This window comes from Takifugu rubripes, chromosome 5 (genome assembly GCF_901000725.2).
Source record: "Takifugu rubripes chromosome 5, fTakRub1.2, whole genome shotgun sequence".
In the NCBI taxonomy this organism is placed as follows: Eukaryota; Metazoa; Chordata; class Actinopteri; order Tetraodontiformes; family Tetraodontidae; genus Takifugu; species Takifugu rubripes.
Window position 1 is genome coordinate 635,906 of NC_042289.1, and position 21,791 is coordinate 657,696.

At 38.7% G+C, this 21,791-nt stretch overlaps 1 protein-coding gene across 1 annotated transcript; it reads right to left on the minus strand.

Annotated features, from left to right (window-relative positions):
* Positions 1 to 774: 774 nt before the first annotated feature.
* ppl (periplakin) lies at positions 775 to 16,142 on the minus strand. Its single transcript, XM_003964371.3, has 22 exons — positions 15,888 to 16,142; positions 12,906 to 13,014; positions 11,416 to 11,570; positions 10,854 to 10,974; positions 10,298 to 10,423; positions 10,066 to 10,107; positions 9,357 to 9,518; positions 9,153 to 9,260; positions 8,208 to 8,303; positions 8,000 to 8,122; positions 7,772 to 7,918; positions 7,008 to 7,159; positions 6,840 to 6,940; positions 6,415 to 6,572; positions 6,149 to 6,327; positions 5,916 to 6,054; positions 5,072 to 5,265; positions 4,778 to 4,928; positions 4,585 to 4,668; positions 4,212 to 4,328; positions 3,953 to 4,045; positions 775 to 3,866 (listed from the first exon to the last, which is right to left on the minus strand). The coding sequence occupies exons 1-22, from the start codon at positions 15,926 to 15,928 to the stop codon at positions 1,197 to 1,199; spliced, it is 5,268 nt and encodes a 1,755-aa protein (XP_003964420.2). The 5' UTR covers positions 15,929 to 16,142; the 3' UTR covers positions 775 to 1,196.
* Positions 16,143 to 21,791: the final 5,649 nt, after the last annotated feature.

A 21,791-nucleotide genomic window follows, 5' to 3' on the forward strand; every position in this document is an offset into this window, starting at 1 on the left:
TCTACACATGGTAGGCTTATATACTGTTTGTTAATTTCCTCACAAAATTATATTAGCTTTTATGATACTTTGCAAATAATTATATTCAACATTTTCAATTCAGATTTTGTCTTCTCTGCACTTTCCACAATGTTCTTTTGGGTAAATCTGGGTTTTATGGCACCCGTGGACTTTAACCATGCATACTAAATTAAATTGAATGCAATGTGTAATTGTTTTAACTCAAACTTCCAGACCCTTCCCAAAAATCCTGGTCTTATTTATTTTGATGATTTTATTGGCAAGTACACTGTGCAGGAGAGGAGAAAAGTGATGACCTTTTTTGGGTTTTGGTTAGGTATGACACCTGTATTGTCAAAACCAACCATAAATGTTATAAAAATGCATTTTTATCTATAAAATTAAAATAATGTGAAGATTATTTAAAAAAATAAATAACCCACTACTTGTGATCCAACTTTCACTGACAGAATACTTTATTATCAGTGCATTTAATGAAATTAGCACATTACTATGCAGTAATTTACTGTAAGTAGTAAGAAAACAGGAGTTCTGTATGAGGATGACTGCTACCAATATGCAGACCTTGAAATTAAGATTTAACCTAAACCTTATCGTGGATATAATTCATTAAATTATATAGGCATAGTAGCTGGGGAGAGGGAAGTCTGGGCTTCTCTCCTTAGGCTGCTGCCCCCGCGACCCGACCCCGGATAAGCGGTAGAGAATGGATGGATGGATATATAGGCATATTTGGAATGATACAATTTCATATACATACACTCCTTAAAGTCTGATTTTATTAAATCTTTCAGAGAATGCACATCTGACAAGCCCCAGACAGTTCCACAAATAAATGTAAATACTTGTACTCTTCAGAATTCCAACTGCAGAAAAACAATATTTCCCCATTTACCAAGTGTTAGAAATTAAAGCTCTTCTAATCAAACTTCAACTGCATAAAATATTGATTGTTGTAGCTGCAAAATGTGCAGTGTATCCACACATTCCTGCAGTACAGAAAATGCATAAGCAAATAAATACATAGTGCATTTAAAAATCAAGGTAAGGTACAAATAATACCAGATCACCACATTATTGAAGTCAAACCTGATTAATGTTGGACAAAATATGAGAATTTTTAGTCAGCAAAAAAGACAAAAAAAAATGTTAATTCAAATATTCCACAAGCAAGTTTACTTATTCCTGCCAGACACCATGACACCAAACTCCTGAATGGAGATTTCTTTGTTTAAGTATTGCTGGAGCTGCTGATTTGTGATATATCCAAGACGCAATGCATCATCGATAGAGAATTTTTTCCCTGATTTCCTGTCATGAAGGATCGATGACTCTCCCTTGGGGCTTTTAACAGTGATCTCTTCCCAGTCACACTCCTGACTCTGTAGGTTGACAAACATCTTCCAGTCGATCAGCCCCAATTTGTAGGCCTCTTCAGGCCGCATTTCTTTTCCTGTCTCTGGGTCAATGACCACAATGGACCTACTGAGATGGCTTTCTCTCTGTTCCTTCTTCATTCTCACAGCATTCAGGTTCTTTTGAAGTCTCTCAATTTCATCATCCTTCTGCGTAGTGATGCCTCTGAGGTCTGCCAACTCTCTATGCAAGGAATCAAGCCTGAACTCCAGATTTTTTCCGTCATCTTTCGGCTCTGTCTCAGTGATAATACGAGTCTCATTGCTTGTAATGTCAATCTCAGATCGAAGCCTGCGTATGTCATTTTGGAGCCTATGGTTTTCTTGCTGTATCCGGCTGCTTTCTTCACGGATGTGGTCCAGATCTTTGTTAGACTTCATGCTAGAAAACTCCACATCGGAGAACCTTGAAGTAAGCATGGCCAATTCATGCTCAAGTTCTCGTCTTCTCCTTTTCTCGTCTTCTAGTGTTACCTTGAGGTTGTTAATTTCAACCTCAGCCTCTGGATCTCTTTCAACTTGGACTTTCTCTGTGCGTACAACTCTTTCCTTGACCTCCATTTTCTCCAATGTAAGCTGCTGCTGAATGAGTGCATTCCACTCCTTCTCAAGTAGGCTACGTTTGTGCTTTTCTTCTTCAAGTTGTAGTTTAAGAATGGAGTGCTCTTTCTCCTGTTGAGGATCCTGCTGCAACACTACCTTCTGTTTAACAGTAACTTTTTCACGATTTTCTTTGTCTCGGAGCTCCAGTTCATTAAGCCTGACCTTAAGTCTTTGGATGTCCATTTCTGCTTCACGCCTTGACCTGCGTTCCCGTTCAAGTTCTTCTAGTTGCAGGTCGATGTCATTCTTTTGTTTCTGCAGTTGATACATCTCTGTTTTCAGGTTCTCCTTCTGCTTCTGTTCATTGCTGATGTTACGTGAGAAGGTGTCACACTCAGACCTGAGGAGAGGATCTTCCTCCATCTTGACCACTTCTTGTTGAACAATTCTCTCACGTACCTGAGAAAGATCTATTTTCTTTAGTCTGATTTTCTCTTCTTGCTCTGCCCTTTCCTGCTCGAGGTCTAGGCGTTTCTTCTGTTCATCCCCAAGCTTCTTTTTCAAGGTTTCAATTTCTTCTTTGGTCTTTGGATCTTCTCTGTACTGCAACACTTCATTGACAACCTCTTTTGTCTGAACTTGGGGTTTAGTGTCCTTCCACCTTTGAATTTCATTATTAAGTTGACGTATTTCCATTTCAAATTTCTCAGTCTGGTGGGTTTTATCTACAATTTCATTGCGAAGTCTCTCTAGTTCTCTTTCCGTCTCTGGATCAGATTTGTATTTGATGACTTCTTTGATAATCTCTTTGACCTCCACTTGAGGTCCTCTGTTTTTAAGCATGGTCAATTCATCTACCAGAGATTTCAGATGCAGTTCTGCATCTTTGCAGCGTCTCTGGTGCTCTACCACTTCAAGACGGAGATTTGCAACCTCATTTTCAGCCTTGGGGTCTGGGCGGACAATCTCGCGGACCTTCTCTTGAGTAATGACTTTTGATTTCTCCACCTCGAGACTGCTTATTTTCCTCTGGAGGTCAGCCTTTTCTCGTTGTGATGATCTTCGTTTAGACTTTTCATCTTCATATTGTCTCCTTAGGCTGTCAACCTCTCTTTCAAAGTTAAGATCCTTCTCAACCTTAACAACCTCTTTGATGGAAACTTTCTCTTCTGCTAATGCCTTATCTTTCTCCAATCTTTTGAGCTTATCCAGAAGAAAACTGAGTTCATCTTCCAGCTGCTTTCTGCTCTCTGTTTCTGTCGTCTTTCTGTTAAGGAGCACTTGATACTCTGCCTCAAGCTGGGGATCATTTTGAACTTTTATTACCTCTTCTTCAGTAATTACCTCCTGTTCCTTGTTCTTTTCCTCAGCCAGGAGTGTCACCTGCCTCTGGATCTCAATTATCTCATTATCTTTTATCATCTTCATTCTTCTCAGCTCCTCCAGTTCCTCCTTAAGCTTACGTACCTCCTCTTCTTGGTCGCGGTCTTTTTCAATACGTAGAACCTCCTTTACAATGTATTGCTGTGCTCCTTCTTTAATCTCTGTCTCAAGACCATGCAGCCTCAACTTTAGAACCTCTAAATCATTCTCAAAAACATGAGTGGCACGACGCTCCTCTGACAGTTTCTGCTGGACCTTGTGGATTTCCTCATCTAACTGAGGATCTGGCACCTTTTTGATAAGCTCCCTCTTGACAATTGTGTCCTGGGGCTTTTGTCCCTCCAGGACATAAATGTCAGTCTGTATTAGCTCAAGTTCTTTTTCCAACTGCTCTCTCCTTCTGATCTCATCATCCAGCTTTTTCTTGATTCTCCAAGGCTCATCTCCTGGTGGAGCAGACTGTACTGACTGAACATTTGTTTGCTGAATAGAGATCACAGGTTGCTGTGAAGAGGCAATTCTTCTTGTTATTATCATCTTTTGAAAGTAAGATCAATCATTTATTATTTTAATAACCATAAGATAATTACCTGGTTGAGGACACTCTGGGCATACTCTAAATTCTGGAGCTTTTGCTTGTTCATGGACTTTACTTCAGTAAATTTTGCCCCAATTGCAGCTTCCTGTGAATATTGTCATAGGAAAAAAGGAAGGAAGCTTTAATTTCTCTTAATTTCTATTTAAGAATTAAAATAATCAATATAGACACAGACAGATCAGTGAAAAGTTTGAAAGATATGGCTATACTGAGTTGTCCAAAGTCATAACCTTTTTGGAATTTTGCCCCACCTCTGCCTTAACAGTCATTGCTGGTGACTCCATCCTGCTTCTCTTGTATGTCTGAGTTGGAACTCCATCTTCAAGATCAAGGAAAGCTCTGAACTTCTCAGTTTCATTCTCATAGTCCTACCATGAGTAATAAGCAAAGCATTAAATGGCCATGTTGATACAGGTAAACAGAGTTTTATATTTAACCACTGAATCTTCCCTGCTATTCAAACAGCTAAAGCAAATAAAAATGACCTGATAAATCATTTACAAACATGTGTGGATATAAAAAAGGGCCAACCTTTGTGACCATCCTGAGTTTCAGATATCAGATACATTTTATTTTATATCTTTAAATTACTGTTAGTGGTGATACACATTGAATAATGCTCACTTTGATAGCATGCTGGTAAAGCTGGGAATGTTTTGAGATATTGTTTAAGTCAGCCTCCTTTTTCGAAATATCAGACAGCAAGTTCTGCAGAAAAAAGCAAACTGTAAGCTCCATTATGAAGCAACAAACATAGATACATAGTATTTATGTCTATGCAAGGAATACAGTTTAGATAAGTATGATTCATTCTTACTCTCTGATTCCTCAGTTTGGTTTCCACTTGTCTCGCATCATCAGTTTCACGTGGTTCATAATTTGGGACATGAGACAACCAGTTGTTCAGATTGTCATAGTCATTGTGATAATTCTTATAAGCCATTTTGGCTCTTTGCAAGCTCTGAGACCTGCAAAATAAAGCAAAAAAACAAACAAACCCAAAACAGATCAAGAGTTTTCAGCAGATCTGCACTTCTTTTGTGGTGTGTTGCTCAGTAGGATTACTGATAAATTTTATGAACCTTAACTGTTCAGGTCCCAAATTTCTCACCTGCTGTCTACTTGTTTCTGAACATTGTTCACACGCTTGTTAAGCTTTTGGACATCAGCTTCCTGCCTCTCAATATCAGGGCAGTGCTCTTGGAACTTGGTGGCCATGCTGTCACAGCTGATCTTGGCTGAACGCAGGTTCTGCTCTGTTTCAGCAATAGTTGACCTCTTGGACCTCAGGTCGGATGCCATATCCTGCAAATGGGAAGTAGATATTCACAGTAACTATTTTAGGAAGGCACGAGTGAAATTTTTAAAAGGTGTGAAATACTTGCATTGTGTTGCAATAGTCAAATATATTTTGGAACAATTTCGGGGTGATTGTACATGAGAATATGTATTTCCCGCTATCTTACACCTCCACCTCAAGTGGTATACATTTGGAATTTCTATACAATATAATCAGCATTTGTAAACAAGAGTGGAATAGTTTGTTGTAATGTATTTATCGGTCTTCATCATATCCATAAACAGTACTGTAATTTATTGTACAATTTCAATTTTCAATCAGATCAAATTAAAATTATAGTTAGACGGCCATAGCATGGCGGTTGGCCATCAACTCTACCTACAACCTTATTATTGGTTCTGCTTTAGGTTTTTTGGTCATGAGGAGAACACACATTCTCACACATTAAATGTTCCTAGCCCCACATGGAGTTGGTCAAGAGAAGACCACCTTGTGGCATGTTTGTAACTTAAAGGGAAACTACAATCCCCCAGATAATTGAATGAGTCAAGCAAGGATGACACTGACAAGCATTATTTTTACTTTTAGGAAACAAACTACCTGTGCTAATATGAGCTAATATGAGCAATGTTAAAGAATGAAGGCATGTTCTTACTCCAAGCTCCCGCTGTGTTTTCTCCAGGGAGGAGATATCTGCTGGAGCCACCACCTCTCTAGCCAGTCTGTTTTCAAAGCCTGACAGTAAAGTTTTCCCATTTTGAAGAGACGTCTCCAGCTGGTTGGAATTCTTGAGTCTAAATGAAAGTGAAAGTGTGTGCAGTTGAAAAAAAAAGTCAACATGTCTTTCATTACAATGAGTCAGAACTTGAAATCTGCTTTTATACATACTTCTCTTGGGAGCCCTGAAGAAGCTGCTCAACTTTGGTGTACTTCTTGTTGGCTTCATCCATCTTGTTGTGGAGTTGAGGAGCACTGGCACAATTTGGGTTTGAGACCAAGAAAGCCTTTGCTTCTTTAACTTTAGTTGCCTTCTCTGGTTCTATTTTACTGACAGCAGTAGCAATGTCCTAAGTGGAAGTCAATACGTTTGGGAATGGTTAGGCCATGTAAAGGGGCATTTAAAACCAACATAGTTGTGAATTAAAAATAATTACCCTCAGATCCTGCAGGCGATCAGCGCTATCCTGAACCGGCCTGGTCTGCTCCAGAGGTGGACGGACCCGAGTATATATAGCTTTTTCCTGCTTATCCAGATCACTGACCACCTTGTCCAAACCAGCCATCATTTGGCGGCACTGCTGCTCCTCCTTGTCTAAAACCAGAAATTCAGGCAAAATATCATGAGCTCATATTTTAATTAAATGACATTTTAATGGTAAATACCACTCATTTCACTCATTTTGAGTTGTTTAAGCTCAGTGCAGCAATAAAATATTCAAATCTACCTCAGTGGACATTTTGCCTTTGACATTGCAGAAACAAATGAACTATAAACACTTCTTGCTAATGGTCAAATCAATGAAAAAAGGCTTTTGTCTGATTTCACACGGATTGAAGGTACTTTTGATCTTAACTCTACCTGTTCCCATCCCACTCTTTTTCAGCTCATCGAAACGTTTCAGCAGAACATTCCTGCTGCTCCCCATCTTCTTTTTGATGCCAGTTTGCTGGCTGGCCAAGCTGCAAGTGCACAATATAATTAATGTTCAGTGCTGCATTTGAATAGTTGCTGGCATACCAGACTCACTTATCAGTAATTGCCACCGCCTCAGGGTCAGTAGGAGGAATCATGAAGCAGACGGCTGGGGCAGTCAGCTTACGCCCTGCTGCATCCTTCACGTCCCATTTGGTACCATTATTTTGGAGTAAAGTGTACCTTTCCCCACGCACGATCTGCCCCTGTAAATATGCACAGTGTATGGTCTCATATACAATATAATATCTGAAGGAGTTCTCTGAGAACAAAATGAAGGTCCTTTTGAAAATTGAGTTATAAAAAGCTCCATCATTTGAATTATATTTGGACATTTAATTAGTAATTGCTAAATGCGGTTTTGACTTGTCTCAAATATCCATTACTGAAGCAAAGGGAAAATCAGTGACAAAACATAGAATACATACATAGAATAAAGTTAAATAAAAAATACATAAAGCCCATAAAATCAAAAAAGGAAAACAAAAATAAAAAGCATAAAATACATCAACAAAATCCCAAAAATTCGATTACCTCGCAGTAACCCCGTAACCTTAAACGTCCTGCCCAGTTGTGAATAAAACATAAAAACCCATCAGTATTTAATGCATTCTGCCCCATCCAAGATCCTGCTAATCAGCCAAAATCAGATCACTTTCTCCAAGGACCTTGGTTCTCTAACAAGAATCATAGTCCATAATCTTCAGTTTAGTCTTACTCTCAATAGTTTTATTGGGTTTTCTCATTTTAAATAAGCAACACACCGCAGAAACAACAGTTGTTTGGGAATTCTTAACATTTAACAATACAAGATGTACCTCATCTGTGTCATATTCACACAGAGCCTCCGCAGGCAGCAGCCTTGGTGGGGTTTCTCGGCGGTAATGCAGAGGTAAAACCTGCAGACTCCGCTTCTGAAGAGCCTTGATGCGTTCGTCAATGTGCTCCATGGCCTTGGCTTGGTCCTAAACATACAAATAAGCCATTGGATTCAGTAAACCTGAATAGATTAATTGATGTATACTTTTAGATCTAGTAATACTCACATCTATCTCCATGATCAAACCCTCCATCTGATACATGTCTTTGAACTCTGGGTTGTACTTCTGGTCAAGCTCTTTTTCTAGACGCTTCAGCAAGTCCTGAGTGTCTCGTGCTTCTTTGTGAAACTGAGCAGACATTCACACATGATGAGCTTTACCAAACTGCAGGTATTGTGTGTTTTTGTCAGTGTATTACAAGCCTTTTTCTCACCTTATGATACTCCTCCATGTGTTTCAGGTGGTTTTCCTCACAGATGAGGAGGTTCAGGTATTCCTTCCAGTCAGCGTGGACAGCCTCCATGTGAGCCTGTCAAATGAAAACAACAAACACAAACAAACATATTTACTTTTTTCTAAACATACTTTTGGGGAATTTACTTTAAACCCACTTGAAATCAAAAAACCTTCAAAACTTTATACTCAAAACTACACTGGGAAGCACCCAATTATGATACTGATACTTAAAACTGAATTATGTTGTTATCAATCCCACTCATAAAGCAGGACGAGGGTTACCCTTTTGACAAACAGAAATAATGTCTCGATGGATCTACTACTGAATTCTATAAAAACATTTTTAAAATGAACACCGGTTATTTTGAAAATGTTTAATTTGTTTGTTTAATTTGATTCATTATATACTGGGACCTTGACACAGACTCTAAATGAGGCATTCAGAACACTCACCGGCATACCGAAGCTGGGGAAGGACAGAACAGGACAAAGTATGGATCATATGGACCCATCTCATTTTTAAATAGTCATATTAATATTCTAGCTAAAGCATTTGTCTGGTATTTAGAATCTTTTGCAGAAGAGGCGATCTCCCCTGATCAAATAGGTTTTATGACTGGCAGTCACTTCTCTAGGGGAGATACAAAATAAGAAAAATAGCTTTTTTGTCAGAATAAACATTTGCAATTTTAAAATTTGCAATAAAAAGATAGATGAAAACAAAAGTTATACATTTTAACAGAGCTTTTTTTCAAGCTTAGTGATGTCAATGGTAAATATGTTTAACATTAAAAAGGATGGTTACAGATACAGCTAAATATGTTTGTTAGCATTAGGTTTAGTCAATATATTTGCTAGAAGAACATCTTCGCATCATGTTCTTCCTCCGTTGCCCCACTAGAAAATGTGGCCAAAGGTTTACCTCAATAACATTTTTTCCTGGGTGCTCAGCAGCAATCAGCTTCTCTCCATCATCATTCAGTTTGGTGACGGTTGCCTCCTTAGGCTCGAGACATTTGCTAATAAAGTTCTGTCAGAGAGACACAGGGAGCAGCAGATCAGGTAAACTGTGATAGACTGATGCTGATTTGAGTTTTGCTTTTTGTGTATCCATCTTTTAAGCTACCTCATACTGCTTCTGGCGGGCAGAATAGTCCAGGTTGGTGTCGCTCCAATCATAGTTGATTCTCTCCTCTGCCTGTTGGTCCATCCAGTACAGCTCATTGGTGCAGTTCTGCATATAGTCCCGCAGGGTCATGAGGTTTTGCTGACGTGCGGTGGAATTGGCCTAACCCAGAAAGACACCGAAAATGTAAAAAGTTCTGATGTAAATAAAAAATACCTTTCCTCCACATTTAGAGGGCAATATACTGTATATAGATATGGACCTGGATAATGTACACTAGCATTTTAAGTAATACATTACTGCAGGAAATTATCTGCATCTACCCTCACATTTCCTGCCACTTTATATTCACAGGTTACAGCCAAAATTAAAAGTGAACATTTGATTTCTGATTATACAGTCTAATTAAATGATGAAAAACCTGAATATCGTGGCCTGCAACACTTACACAGCACCAGAGGAATAGTATAGAGTTATTTTATTTTGAATAAGTAATATAAATGTGTGGCCTTCAGCTCAACGAGAGGCATATGTATACAACTGTATACAACTATCAAAAGAAACAAAAATGACCAAAATGATAAAAAACAAGGTTAATCATGAAAAAAGACCCTTCATGATGTTTGTTTGAATGGCACAAATAAGAACACATAGCAAAACACAGGCACACAATTACACAGTGGAGGTTTAAACATGTTTGGGTTTTTACCAGTAGTTTGTTGTACGTCATCTGGAGACCACTGTCGGTTCCCTGAAACAAGCATAGAAAAATAAAATCATGTTCCATATTGCACTGTTAAAATGATCATTTTTAAAATATATTTTAATAGCAGCATTTCAGAAATAGTTTCTGTGTTTTGAGCATTATTGGTTCGCAATGCTCGCCTTCATGCTCAAAAGAATTAAGGGATTTGTGTTCAGGTCTTAGTGTTTTAATGTACCTTGTCTCCACTGGAAGAGACATGAGGAGCTAGAGCCTCCACCTCACTGTGGAAGATGTTGTGCTCCTCCACCTCATTTTCCACACTGGGTAAGTCCTGACCAAATCCTTTGTTGTTCAGGTTGTCCTGGGAAACAATAAAAAACAGTTCATATTTTATCCTGTTCATCAACATATTCTCATATACTGTAAATAGATATGAAAAAAGTCTGTTTAATTTTCATCTTTGATCTTTTCTATTCAAAGTTTCAGAATTTTAAAATTGGCAATCTCCAGATGTCCAAATGCCTTATTACTGTTCTTCAGAAATGTATAGTGTATTGTGATAACAATGATACTGTTTCCTTTATAAATAAATGCTTCTAGGCCTGCTGTGTTAGATACAGCTAGCAAGAGTTTTGGAGTGAAGGCAACATTGCTCATCTGTAAAATATACCAAGATTGTTTTCTGTAATTCAAACCAGACATGACTCATAACTATTTTATTTACAATAATCAGTACCGATGGCAGATTCACACAGACAGACAGGTACCAAAAATGCTTCAGACTTTCATACCAGTTTTTCATCTATCATGCTGCCCCAGTTGAAGCTGGGTTTTCCTTCAGTGCGAGTCAGGTTGTAGATCTGGTCATATTCCTCTCTCAGCTTCATCACTCGTTCACGCAGCTGTTTCATGCTAACCAAGCACAAAACACATACAAAAAGAGACAGCATATGAATGCTGGAATGCTGGATAACAGTGGCATAAAGTGGTAGATGATGATAGATCGATTATGCTGTATTGACATGAAAGAACTGAGCATTCCTGGATACTAGATCAATGCAATAGTAATAATGTTGATCATTTGCACGTCTTTATCTTTACTTCCAGTAAAATTGCATGGGAAGTGATTTTATTGTGGCATGATGTTGAAACTGTGAAATACTTGTATAATATTGCATTCATTATTCATTCATTAGTCAGTAGTGCTCTAAAAACATGTACATTATTTTCGAATGAATTATGCTTTGTTCATGGCATCTTAGTATACTGCAATGGATTAAAAGATCATGTATGTATAAGGACATGATAGTGATGATACACAGTCCTTATACATACATGCAATATGCTACTCACTCTTGTTGGATCATCTCAGCCTGTGGATGCTCGAGGCGCTTGGCATCAACGGCATCTTGGTCAAGGCCGTTGAGCAGTTCCAGTGAGTTGATGATTCTCTTATTGGTGTCGTCCTGATACAGTGGCTGCTTCCCCTCATTGATCTTACTCACATCCTAAACAGACACACAAAGACCAGTACAAAATCAATAAAAACGCAGTTCCCTCCTCTCCGAGTAGATCATTGATGATATTGTTTCTTTATAGTTTCTCAGTCCCCCCCCCCCCGCTATATCCATCACCAGGTCTAGCCGCCTTTGTAGCTGTATGCTGGACTGCAGACCTCCGACCCTGCTGACCCACTCTACTCTTATACCAGCAGCTTCTTCTATTAATGTATTTCCCTGATCTCTGCCTATTTTCTCCTCTACCTGTCCTCCCCCTTCCCTCTCTCTCTACCCAGCCGGCCATCAGCAGGAGGGTCCCCCTACATGAGCCTGGTCCTGCTCAAGGTTTCTTCCTGTTAAAGGGGAGTTTTTCCTGCCACTGTTGCTTGTTTGGGGTCATCAATCTACCCCTCAGTCTTTGTTCCTGCCCTCACCGATGGTCATGAGCAATGGGTCATTGATACAAGTGGCTGAAACAGGTTTTCTCCGCAGGGTGGCTGTGATATCCCGGCTTAGAGCTAGGAGACAAGCTCAGTCATTCAGGGGAGACTCAGAACAAAATAAGGCAGTTGTGGTGGCTTAGGCGCCTCCTTAGGGTAAATTTATTTATTATATTAGGAAAACCATCAGACCTGGTGTAGAACAAGTCTTATAATGAACAACTCCACCACATTATATTTAGAGTTGTAACATAGAGAAAGGGATTTTACGGCAGTGTCCTGGGGCTGCATATGATAAGTGTGACACCATGATTGATTAATTGATTGATAATCTAATCTTGAGACAAAGAGGCACCAACAATTAAACAGTGTATAACCAGACATTTATGAATCTTACAGTAAGCAATCAGCAAGCTGTTACTCTCATTCAGATAAAATTCCTGCATGCTGCTTTGTAATGTCTGGTGTTGTATTCAAAGCTTAGATCATACATTATGTACAGGTTAATTACATCAAAATAAACCTTTTCATAGCACACATTTGCTTGCTGAGAAAATGTCTGGTGTCTAGTTGACTTTTGTGACAGTTGCAAAAAACTATAGAGAGTACTTGAGGCAGAAATGAAAACTTAATCAAAAGTGCTATATTTAAAACAGGCAGGCAACTATGAATACTGAATGTAACAGATTAGGACCGTGAGTCTAAATAGATGGTGTCTGTTCTGTGATTGACTACAGGTCTTGTATGGACAGAATTTGTAGCACATTCTAGACTATTTTATTCATCTCACAATCCTAAACTTCTAAAAACTTAAGGCCATGAGATATTTTTTTTTAAAGTCATAGATATTTTGTATAGAGGGAGATCACAGTTTTTAGAAAGAGTCTGTCTTGTTATACTGTACCTTGTTAAGGTTCTGTTCAATGTCATAGATGTTCTTCTGGACTTTGTCAGCATTCTTCTGCAACTTGTCAATCAGTAAACTTAGTTCCGAGGACGGGCCTACAGAAGAACTAAAACAAAGGCAACATAGAATCTGTTAATTCCACTTTTCGCTTCATTTAGCTGTTGATTTAATCTCCTTCTCAAAACATCACCTTCATAGCATTAAACATTAATACAGATTCACTCTTTTTTCCAATACTTTTGCAGTTTGAGTGATTTACTGCAGCTTCTGTGTAATAAAGCCAGTGAGTTTTTGTCCTGGCATGCAATACAGGGTTATTATAATATTGTTGTTTATAAAGTCACTGCACCCTATCTTACAATGGTGTTATAATCGAACTATTTTATCCATAGCTATTACTATAATGCATTATATTGTATAATTAACATGTCTGGAAAGACAGGAAGTTATTTACCTGTGCCAGACTGCATAGGCTCAACATGAAACAACATAATGTACATAAAAGTAGCTTGGAATTTAGCGAGTAGAACTCGGTTAACCGGTTTATGCTTGCTATCAAGATGGGGACACGCCTATTCTAATCAACGAGGTTGTAAAGACGCTGTAATGTGTGCCAAAGGGCTAGCAGAAATGGCTGTTATATATCACTCACAGTGTGTCTGCTCTGCAAAGTGTGAATGCATTCCAGTGTTGTTGTATTCCGCAAAAGATATTCAGCATCACAGCCCCCAGAGGGAGCTAGTGAGGTACAATTTCCTGAATTAAATTTGGCAGAATGTACAAAGCGTTGTGTAGGCTAAGAAATCATAAACCTTAAACATATGTTTAAGGCTCTTGAACACTAGAAACTGCTTCCAAATTCACCCATAGACAATGAACTAATTGGACCGAATGACATTCAGACATTCATTTTTATAATTGCATAATCCAATGTGCATATCTGTTTTTGTGTACACTGAGCGCAGATGTCAAAAAAGGCTGTCCTTCGTTTCCTCCCACACACACACAAGCCTATCTACACCTATTCTCCATATCAACACAAGTTATATAACACTCGATGATCACACAGTGGACACCTGCATTCAATTTAGATGCAGCACTGGTTTAAAATGAAAAATTGTCAGATCAAGTTCATACTAGCCCTTTACTGCAGAGCCTGACTTGCCCCAGAGGTGTTTCTGTGGTTTCAAAATTCACGAATAAAACAAACATACTTTTTTCCCAGAAATATTTGAAGACAACTGGTTCTTGTGTAAGCAGCCGACAAAACATGCATGTATTTGTTTTGCTGCTGCAAAGACTAAAAGAACAGCGGTCAAAAAGCAGAAACCAAAAACATGTGTTTGTCAATAGAATTGGCCTCATCTTACATAGTTTGAAACTTCTAACTCCACATTAACTATAAGATCTAAGCATGTGAACATACCGTACACTTGTTTGGCTCTAGCGTGTATGCTGTACTCTGCAAGTGCTGTCAAAGTGGCCTGCAGTTTCTGCTGCAACGTTTTAGGTGGGGTTTTGTTGCTAGTTTATAAAATAGATTTCAGATTACTCCAAAGGGAGAAGGTCAAATTAGACCCAGAATTCATGAGCACTAAGTCATGAAGGGTGTGCTCTCCAAACATATGCTTCTGATACTTTTGAACAATATGAGACCATGGCTGAAGGAGAAGCTGCTTCATGCAGTTCTGACAGCTGCACCTTCTGACATTTGATGTTTTCGGTACTAAAGTATATTTGTGCATATATCTACAGTATGTTCTCTTTAATTTTTTTGAACAATTTAACTCAAAACAACAGATATGTCAGACTATTTATTGACTAATCACAGTATTGATTGATTGATTGATTGACTGACTGACTTTTCTGAGAGGATTTTCTTTCATCTTCCACCCAAAATGCTTTTTTCGACTATTCAGTGTGAAATATCATACATTTAAAGTGCAATTCAGGAGTGGTTTATGGTGGATTGGATGTGAAAGAGAATTCTATTGGCCTGTAATAGTGACCCTACCTGATGTGTCAGACAGTTTTTGTAAATGTACCATCTAATTAGTACATTTACGCAAAATAATATGTCTTAAAGCAGAGTACAAGCAGCACAACGAACGATGAGGGTGTAGCTGCATTTTTAAGATTCCATCTGTTGGCTGGTATCTTTCCCTGACATTCAGGCTGTCTATCTCTCAATGTGTAATCAACAGGCTTCAAAATCAGTCATTTATATTAAAAACTGGGGTGAATGGCTGTTTCATTGCTATGGTTAAGGTACTCATCCTGCTGTTTGAAGGTAGATCATTTGCTTGAATGAAATTGAGCAAAGTTAGGATAATGCTTTCATAAGCCACTTTCTAATCTCGCTTTAACATGTCCACTTTGGAAAAGCACTGATGTCAGTCCTTGCTTAAAAAAACATGTGGAAACACCGAGAGGGATAAGGAAAGGGCTCCGTGCAATGCACAAACACAATGGGTGAGGCTGAACGCAATTCCTCAAACATTGTCCATGAAAGTCGGCGAGGCGATGTTTTAAAACCAGTTAGTGCAATTTTTCCTCAGCACCAGCCACACCCACAGTTAAAGCACGCATTGTGTCAGATTAATAACATTTTTCTGTAGTTTCTTTTTTTATTTATACCACAAATTCCTTGAAGCTTTGTCTCGTGCAAGTAAAAGTACTGTTTTGTTTTCATTTTCATTTTTGCACAATATATTATTTTTAATGCGCTCTACTCTTTTTAAGTCAAATTATGGTTAATAGTGGTTTTGCATGCAAGCAAGTCGAATCATGATCACAAAATAATTAGTGCTGTGCATATTTTGCATATCTCTTCTGCGTTCACAACTGCCAGAATAAAGACATTTGGAAATGAAGTAATGGGATGACACAATCCAAAAGATATTTTAATTCCGTGCTTTTTCAACAGTGAAACTAGTGTTTTGACATTATAGATAAGGTAGCTTTGAGAAGTTGACTCACCTGGTGTTGGGCGTCGTGATAGACTTCTTTTTCCTAAACATGGTGACAGGTCACCTGTCAGTGCTTCCGACCAGCTAAAGTATTCCAGACACGGCTGTTGCTCTCCGGCTGTGTGAGCGCGTCCTCTACTCGCACGCGTGTAATATGTGTGTGTATGTGTGTCTGTGGGAGATCTGTCAAAGACACTGCTCTCATAGCCGAGAACAGTCTGTATTAAGTTTACACACCCGTCTGCGTACCTGTCGACCAGCGGGGCGGATGACGTAATAGGCGTAGGTCACGTGATCAAATTCGCCTTCAGAGTCTTCCGGGGCGTTTGCTGCAAGCGTTGCTCGAAGGTTTTCCGTTTATAGTAATAGTAAATGAACTACAAGGCAATATTCATTCAAAATGTGAACAGTTCCAAAGAAAGTTTTCATTTGATCATTTCTGTTTTTCTGTACCTATTCCACATAAAGTAAATGCTGAATATATGCAGTCGCTGGATAAAAAGATGTTGCGAACGAATATGACTATGGTACAGTTAATAATATGATTGATTTTATATGATTTTTTTCTTTTTTCAGATGCAGATTTTGCCCGTGTATGTGTGTGTGTGCGCGCGCGCGTCCGTTGGTTGGTTAGTTAAAGATGATATCTGGGGTGTGGCAGTAAGCAGACGGGATAAACCAGTCAGGCTCGTCAGCGTCCTACTACCGTCTTTTTCTGTCTCTCTCTGTCTCTGTCTTCCTCCACCCCAACAGGTAAAGTAGTTCAAAAGCCATACAGGTGGTGGGGGCGTGGATTAAAAACTGAGGAGAAAAGTGAAGATCCAAAATGTAAAATTAAATGTGTCCTTTTCATAATTATGCAACTCTCAGTACTCTGCTGAGGTTCATTAAGTGTTCCTGTATATATTATGATAGACAGGTCTGTTCATAAAAATACATACATAGGCTACACCACATCTTAACTTTAATTTTGTCAGTAACTATCTTGTCATCTCTAGGCACGCCAGTAAGAGTTTTGCATATTTTTTAAAGGGTCTGATGTCCAGAAACAGCTAAAATAAAAACAGTTAGTCCCATACCAACAAGTATCCCTTTCACATTCTGTAACACTTTTGATATTAAAAGTACCGTAGATTCATTTTAAAATAATCTCCAGCGGTGATGCTTTTTTAAAATATCGTAAAATGTAAAAAGTCATGTCTCAGAAAAATGATGACTATTTATACACAATCCTCCCCGACTGACAATAACAGCATGCTGCCGTTTTACTTGGCAATAAATTGAGCTTGAAAACACTCGTCCTTTTCTTTATATGAAGGCCTTTTTTTTTGCTGAGCTTCAGTGGAAAAACCACGTGACTAGTCATTTCCTAAACTGGACAAGGACATGGAAACACACAGAGCATTGTCTGGGACCACACTTTTGGCTCGTTGTTCAGTTCTTTTTTCCAAGTGATAACAACCTTTCCTTTCATTGCGCAGAGGTCATGTTGAATGACACCGCTTCATTTCAGCAGAGGGAAGGGAAAAAAATGACTCAATGTCCTTCGTAAGCTTCGGAACAGAGAAATTCCTGATGTTCTGACAGTCCTGAAGGGAATTACTGAATTGAAAATGATTAGAAAAAGAAAACTGAATGAACCACAAAGACGGTAAAAAGCCTTTCGGATAAACCTGCACAGAAGGTTCAGAACATTAAACACAAACCTGGTAGGCAGGTTTAGAAGTGGATTTCAGAGGAAAGAGTGCAAAAAACATTGGCATAAAACATGTCAGGAGATATATAAATACCAACATGTGCTATGCACATATCACACTTTTTACTTTATAGGTATGCATGTAGTATGTATGTGTGTGTGTGTTCGTGTGTGTGTATGCATGTTTGTTTGTTAAAATATACTTTTCAAATGTTTATTTGGATTGCAGGGTTCTACTTTTTCATGTGCTGACTGTTATTAGAACAAAATTACTATCAATGTTTTAGTGGACCACAGTATAATCCAACCAGGACCATCATGTTGCTTCTATCAGGTAAATTCTGAACATGCATGTTTTAATTCTTTTCGTGTTTTAAATATATACACTCCATCTGGAGACCTGTCATCTGGAATAACGTGGACAGCTGGCAAACCCCATCTTATGCAAACCCTGCCGGAGAACCTCAGGGCCGCAGAGACTGTTGAGATTTTTAAAAAGAGGCTCAAGACACACCTTTTTAATCAAGCCTTTAATTGATTTTCTGATTATTTTCAATTTATTTTATGTCTTATCCTTATTTTACTTGACACTTTTACTGTTTTACTCCCTCAGTTCTTAGTCTCTCAGTTTTTAGTCTTTACACCTTTCATCTCATTTACTGTTTTAGTCTGTTTTAGTCTTAGTACTGTTTTACTCCCTCAGTTCTTATTCTCAGTTTTTAGTCTTTACACCTTTTATCCCATTTACTGTTTTAGTCTGTTGTAGTCTTAGTACTGTTTTACTACTCCAATTCTTAGTTCCTCAGCTTTTAGCTTTTATACCTTTTATCCCATTTACTGTTTCAGTCCTTCAGTTTTTAGCTCCAGTGTCTCCTCATGGTGTTTCCTCATGGGGGCCTGCCAGGCTGGGAGATGTTTCCGGTCTACCGCTGGAGGTGCTGTCCCATTGTCGACCCTGGACTGGGTGGTTAGGGGGCTCTGTGCTTTGGTGTGGAGCCTCCGGTCTGTCTGGGTCGGGGTGGTCTTTGTGGCGGTACCACCTGTGGTCACGGACCGTGACCTCCCTCGGCCTGGTGGGCCTCCAAAGGTGGCGTCTCCTTCGCCTCAGGTCTCGGTGCCCAGCCATGTCTCAGCTTGCCTCAGCTTGTTTATGTGTGTGGGTGTGTGTGTAAGTGTGTTGTATGCATGTGTGTGTGTCTGTCCTTTTCTTAATTCTGTTGTTCTCTTTGCTGTTTTTATCCTTTGTGAGGCACTTTGTGCTACCTAGCGTATGAAAAGTGCCATATAAATAAAGATTGATATTATTGCAACTGCACTGTTTTGCTGATGTGGTATAGAAGCCATAGGTTTAATGGCTCAATAGCAGGTACAGTCTAACATTAACAAACATGCTCTCAGTTCAAAACCTACCCAACTGTAAGACAGGTGGTTAACAAAAGCATTCTGCATTTTGGGGTGTCCTCACATCAGTAAACAAATACTTGACAGTAAGACTTTTTTTTTTTTGTATCAACACTTTAGCAATATGATGTAAACTAAGAGTACGTATATCATAAGGTGAAGCAGAGAGTGTTACGTCCTCACAATGTGGGGATGGGAATCGTTCATCACGGTGACATCCTGGTGCACACAGCTGCCCAATAGTCTGATGGAGGGGGGCCTGTAGGCTCTGAAACCTTCTTCCTGGGGGCTTGAGAGTAAAGATGGAGTGTAATGGATGGTAGGGGTCCTGGGTGATGTTGATGCCTCTTTGGGTGAAGTGCACCATGCTCACCATGCTGTGATGATGCACCCATGGCGCAGTCTGCCTTATTGAAACAGTCCTTCAAAGCATTGGAGACCATCTCTGGCCACACAAGTACCTCTTTTTCTGTCAAATTCAGGTCTGGCACTCTGGGTCTGTATGCAGGTCTCAAAATTTGGTCTGAGAAACCCAAGTGGGGTTGGGAGGAGGCCTTGCATGCTCATTTGCAGGTTGTGATGGTGATCCAGTGTGTTCTTGGAAAGCCCACATGCTAGTATAGTTTGGGCATTAGAGACTAGTGATCTGTGTGGTTGAAATCCCCATGTTTTTTGTACTAATATTGTTTTAAGTATTACTTATTAATTCTAATTATACCTTTAAGTAAATTGAAATATCCTAGTCCAAATACCTAACCTAACCCAAAAGCTTAGATGCTTTTTTCCTGTTGTTGGGTAGTATATAATCACATCATTTCAGCTTCTATATTATTCTATTCATATATATTATCATTCTCATTTGTATTATACTGATATGTGATCTAAATAATTTTTACACTATAATTTTAATGACAAATGAATGATACTTATTTATCTTTGTTTGGTTTATTTTTCCTACATTGTCTAAGTAATACAAAGACCAGACAGGTTAAACTGGGCCTTTATACTCCGTGAGGATAAATGCACACGCACACACCTGCAACAGAGACAATGCATTATCTCTTATACATTCTAAGTTGTAAAATGCATTTGAAAGCATTTTAGCATGTATTCATGCGAAACATGAACATCTTTTATGTCATAATATTCTTACAGTTGTTTGTTGATTCTCTCCATACAGCCAACACCATGTAACTCTTTTCAACTAACGGACTCTTACAAGCATGTTAAACAGAAAGTGATTACAGGATCTGACACACAACTCTATCTCCACATTAAAGCTGAAATACAGCTCTTTAGGTAGTGTTTAAGTGACTGAAGTGGTCTGTGATAAAAGAGAAAGCAGCAGGAGGGTGTAGTCTACAGACTGCCCTGGCTATGCAGTTGAGCTGGTACAGCAGCATTCTCAGGTGAGTGTGAACATGAATCACCCAAAAGAAGTAACGTAGGATGTTAATAAGGGAGTAGATAATTACAGGACAAGTTCAAAGACTATGTTGTACTGTACTGTATCAAAAATTCATTCTATAAAATACAACTTTATTGTCACACTACATTTCAGGCGATTGGACACAAATAATGTTCTAATAATGCCTCACCTAGGCAAAGTTTGCATTTTCTCTGGGCCTCTTTTTACTACACCATTCATATTTGGTAACAGGTAACAGGGAGTAAAAGAAACCAAAGAAGAAAACAGTGTTGATGAAAAAACTATGATTTTCCCCCCTCCTATTTTATATGGTCTACTTGAAATTCTAGTGAATACCTTTCCTTTGGTGGCTGTATTGCTTTGGGCATAACCTCTTTCCAATTACTACTACAGTGTTACACATACTACAATAATCTCGCTCTCACTGAAGGTTATTCGAGTGGTTATAGGTGACTGATCCTAAAGTGTCTACAGTTGGCTGATACTGTCTTGTTTTCTTTACTCCACAAGTCAACAATATTGACACTAGTGTTGTGTTACGCTGTATGTGTGCTGTTAACCTCTCTTTTTTATCAATTCACTTTTCTCTCCTGTGATGTGTTGCCAGACTGAACTGAAGATTTCAGTTTTCATACTTCCTAAATGAATGCTGATTCAACAGTGAGCTAAACAAAAACAAACAAACAACCATTACACACAAACACAGACAATTAACTGTGATGGAAGACTTCACACATCTTTCGAATTCTTCCAGATGGTTCTATTAGCTCCATCTCTTCCAACTTCTAAACCTACAGGTAGATTTTAAGGTTGTATATTAATCTGCCCTGCAACAAACAAGACAATGACATTTTTATATGTTTAAAGTCTCAAAGTTATTGATTGACCAGATTTTTTCCCTCACATTCATATGTTAGTTTGAAAGTTGTCTTCATTAACCACAGGAGGGTGAAAACTCCCACATTAACAGGTTGTAGCGAAAAAGTTGTAGTGAAACTACATAGATGAATGTGAGGTATGCTGTGGAGGAAACAGAGCAACGCATTCATGCGCATGCTAAGACCATAGTCCACATTCCCCATGGAGGTGTAACCTTGATAGACTTAAGGTGTGTCTTGCTGTCACCACAGCACTATTACCTGAGAAAGATGAGTGCTCTACAGGTATGGCAGGTATGACACAAGCAGCCTTAGTTGCATTGTTGCTTAGGGTGTTGCCTAATAGTGGCTAGGTCTGAGGTGACAAAATGTGTGAGAGAATTTATAGTGAGTAGATCTCAAAAAAGGTGGAAAATTTAATACAGTGCAAAAATAATGTAATTATTTGTCTAAGCTTTTTGAACTGACCTGCTTTCTTTTTTCTGATGAGTGCAGCAAGCAGGTGGTAAG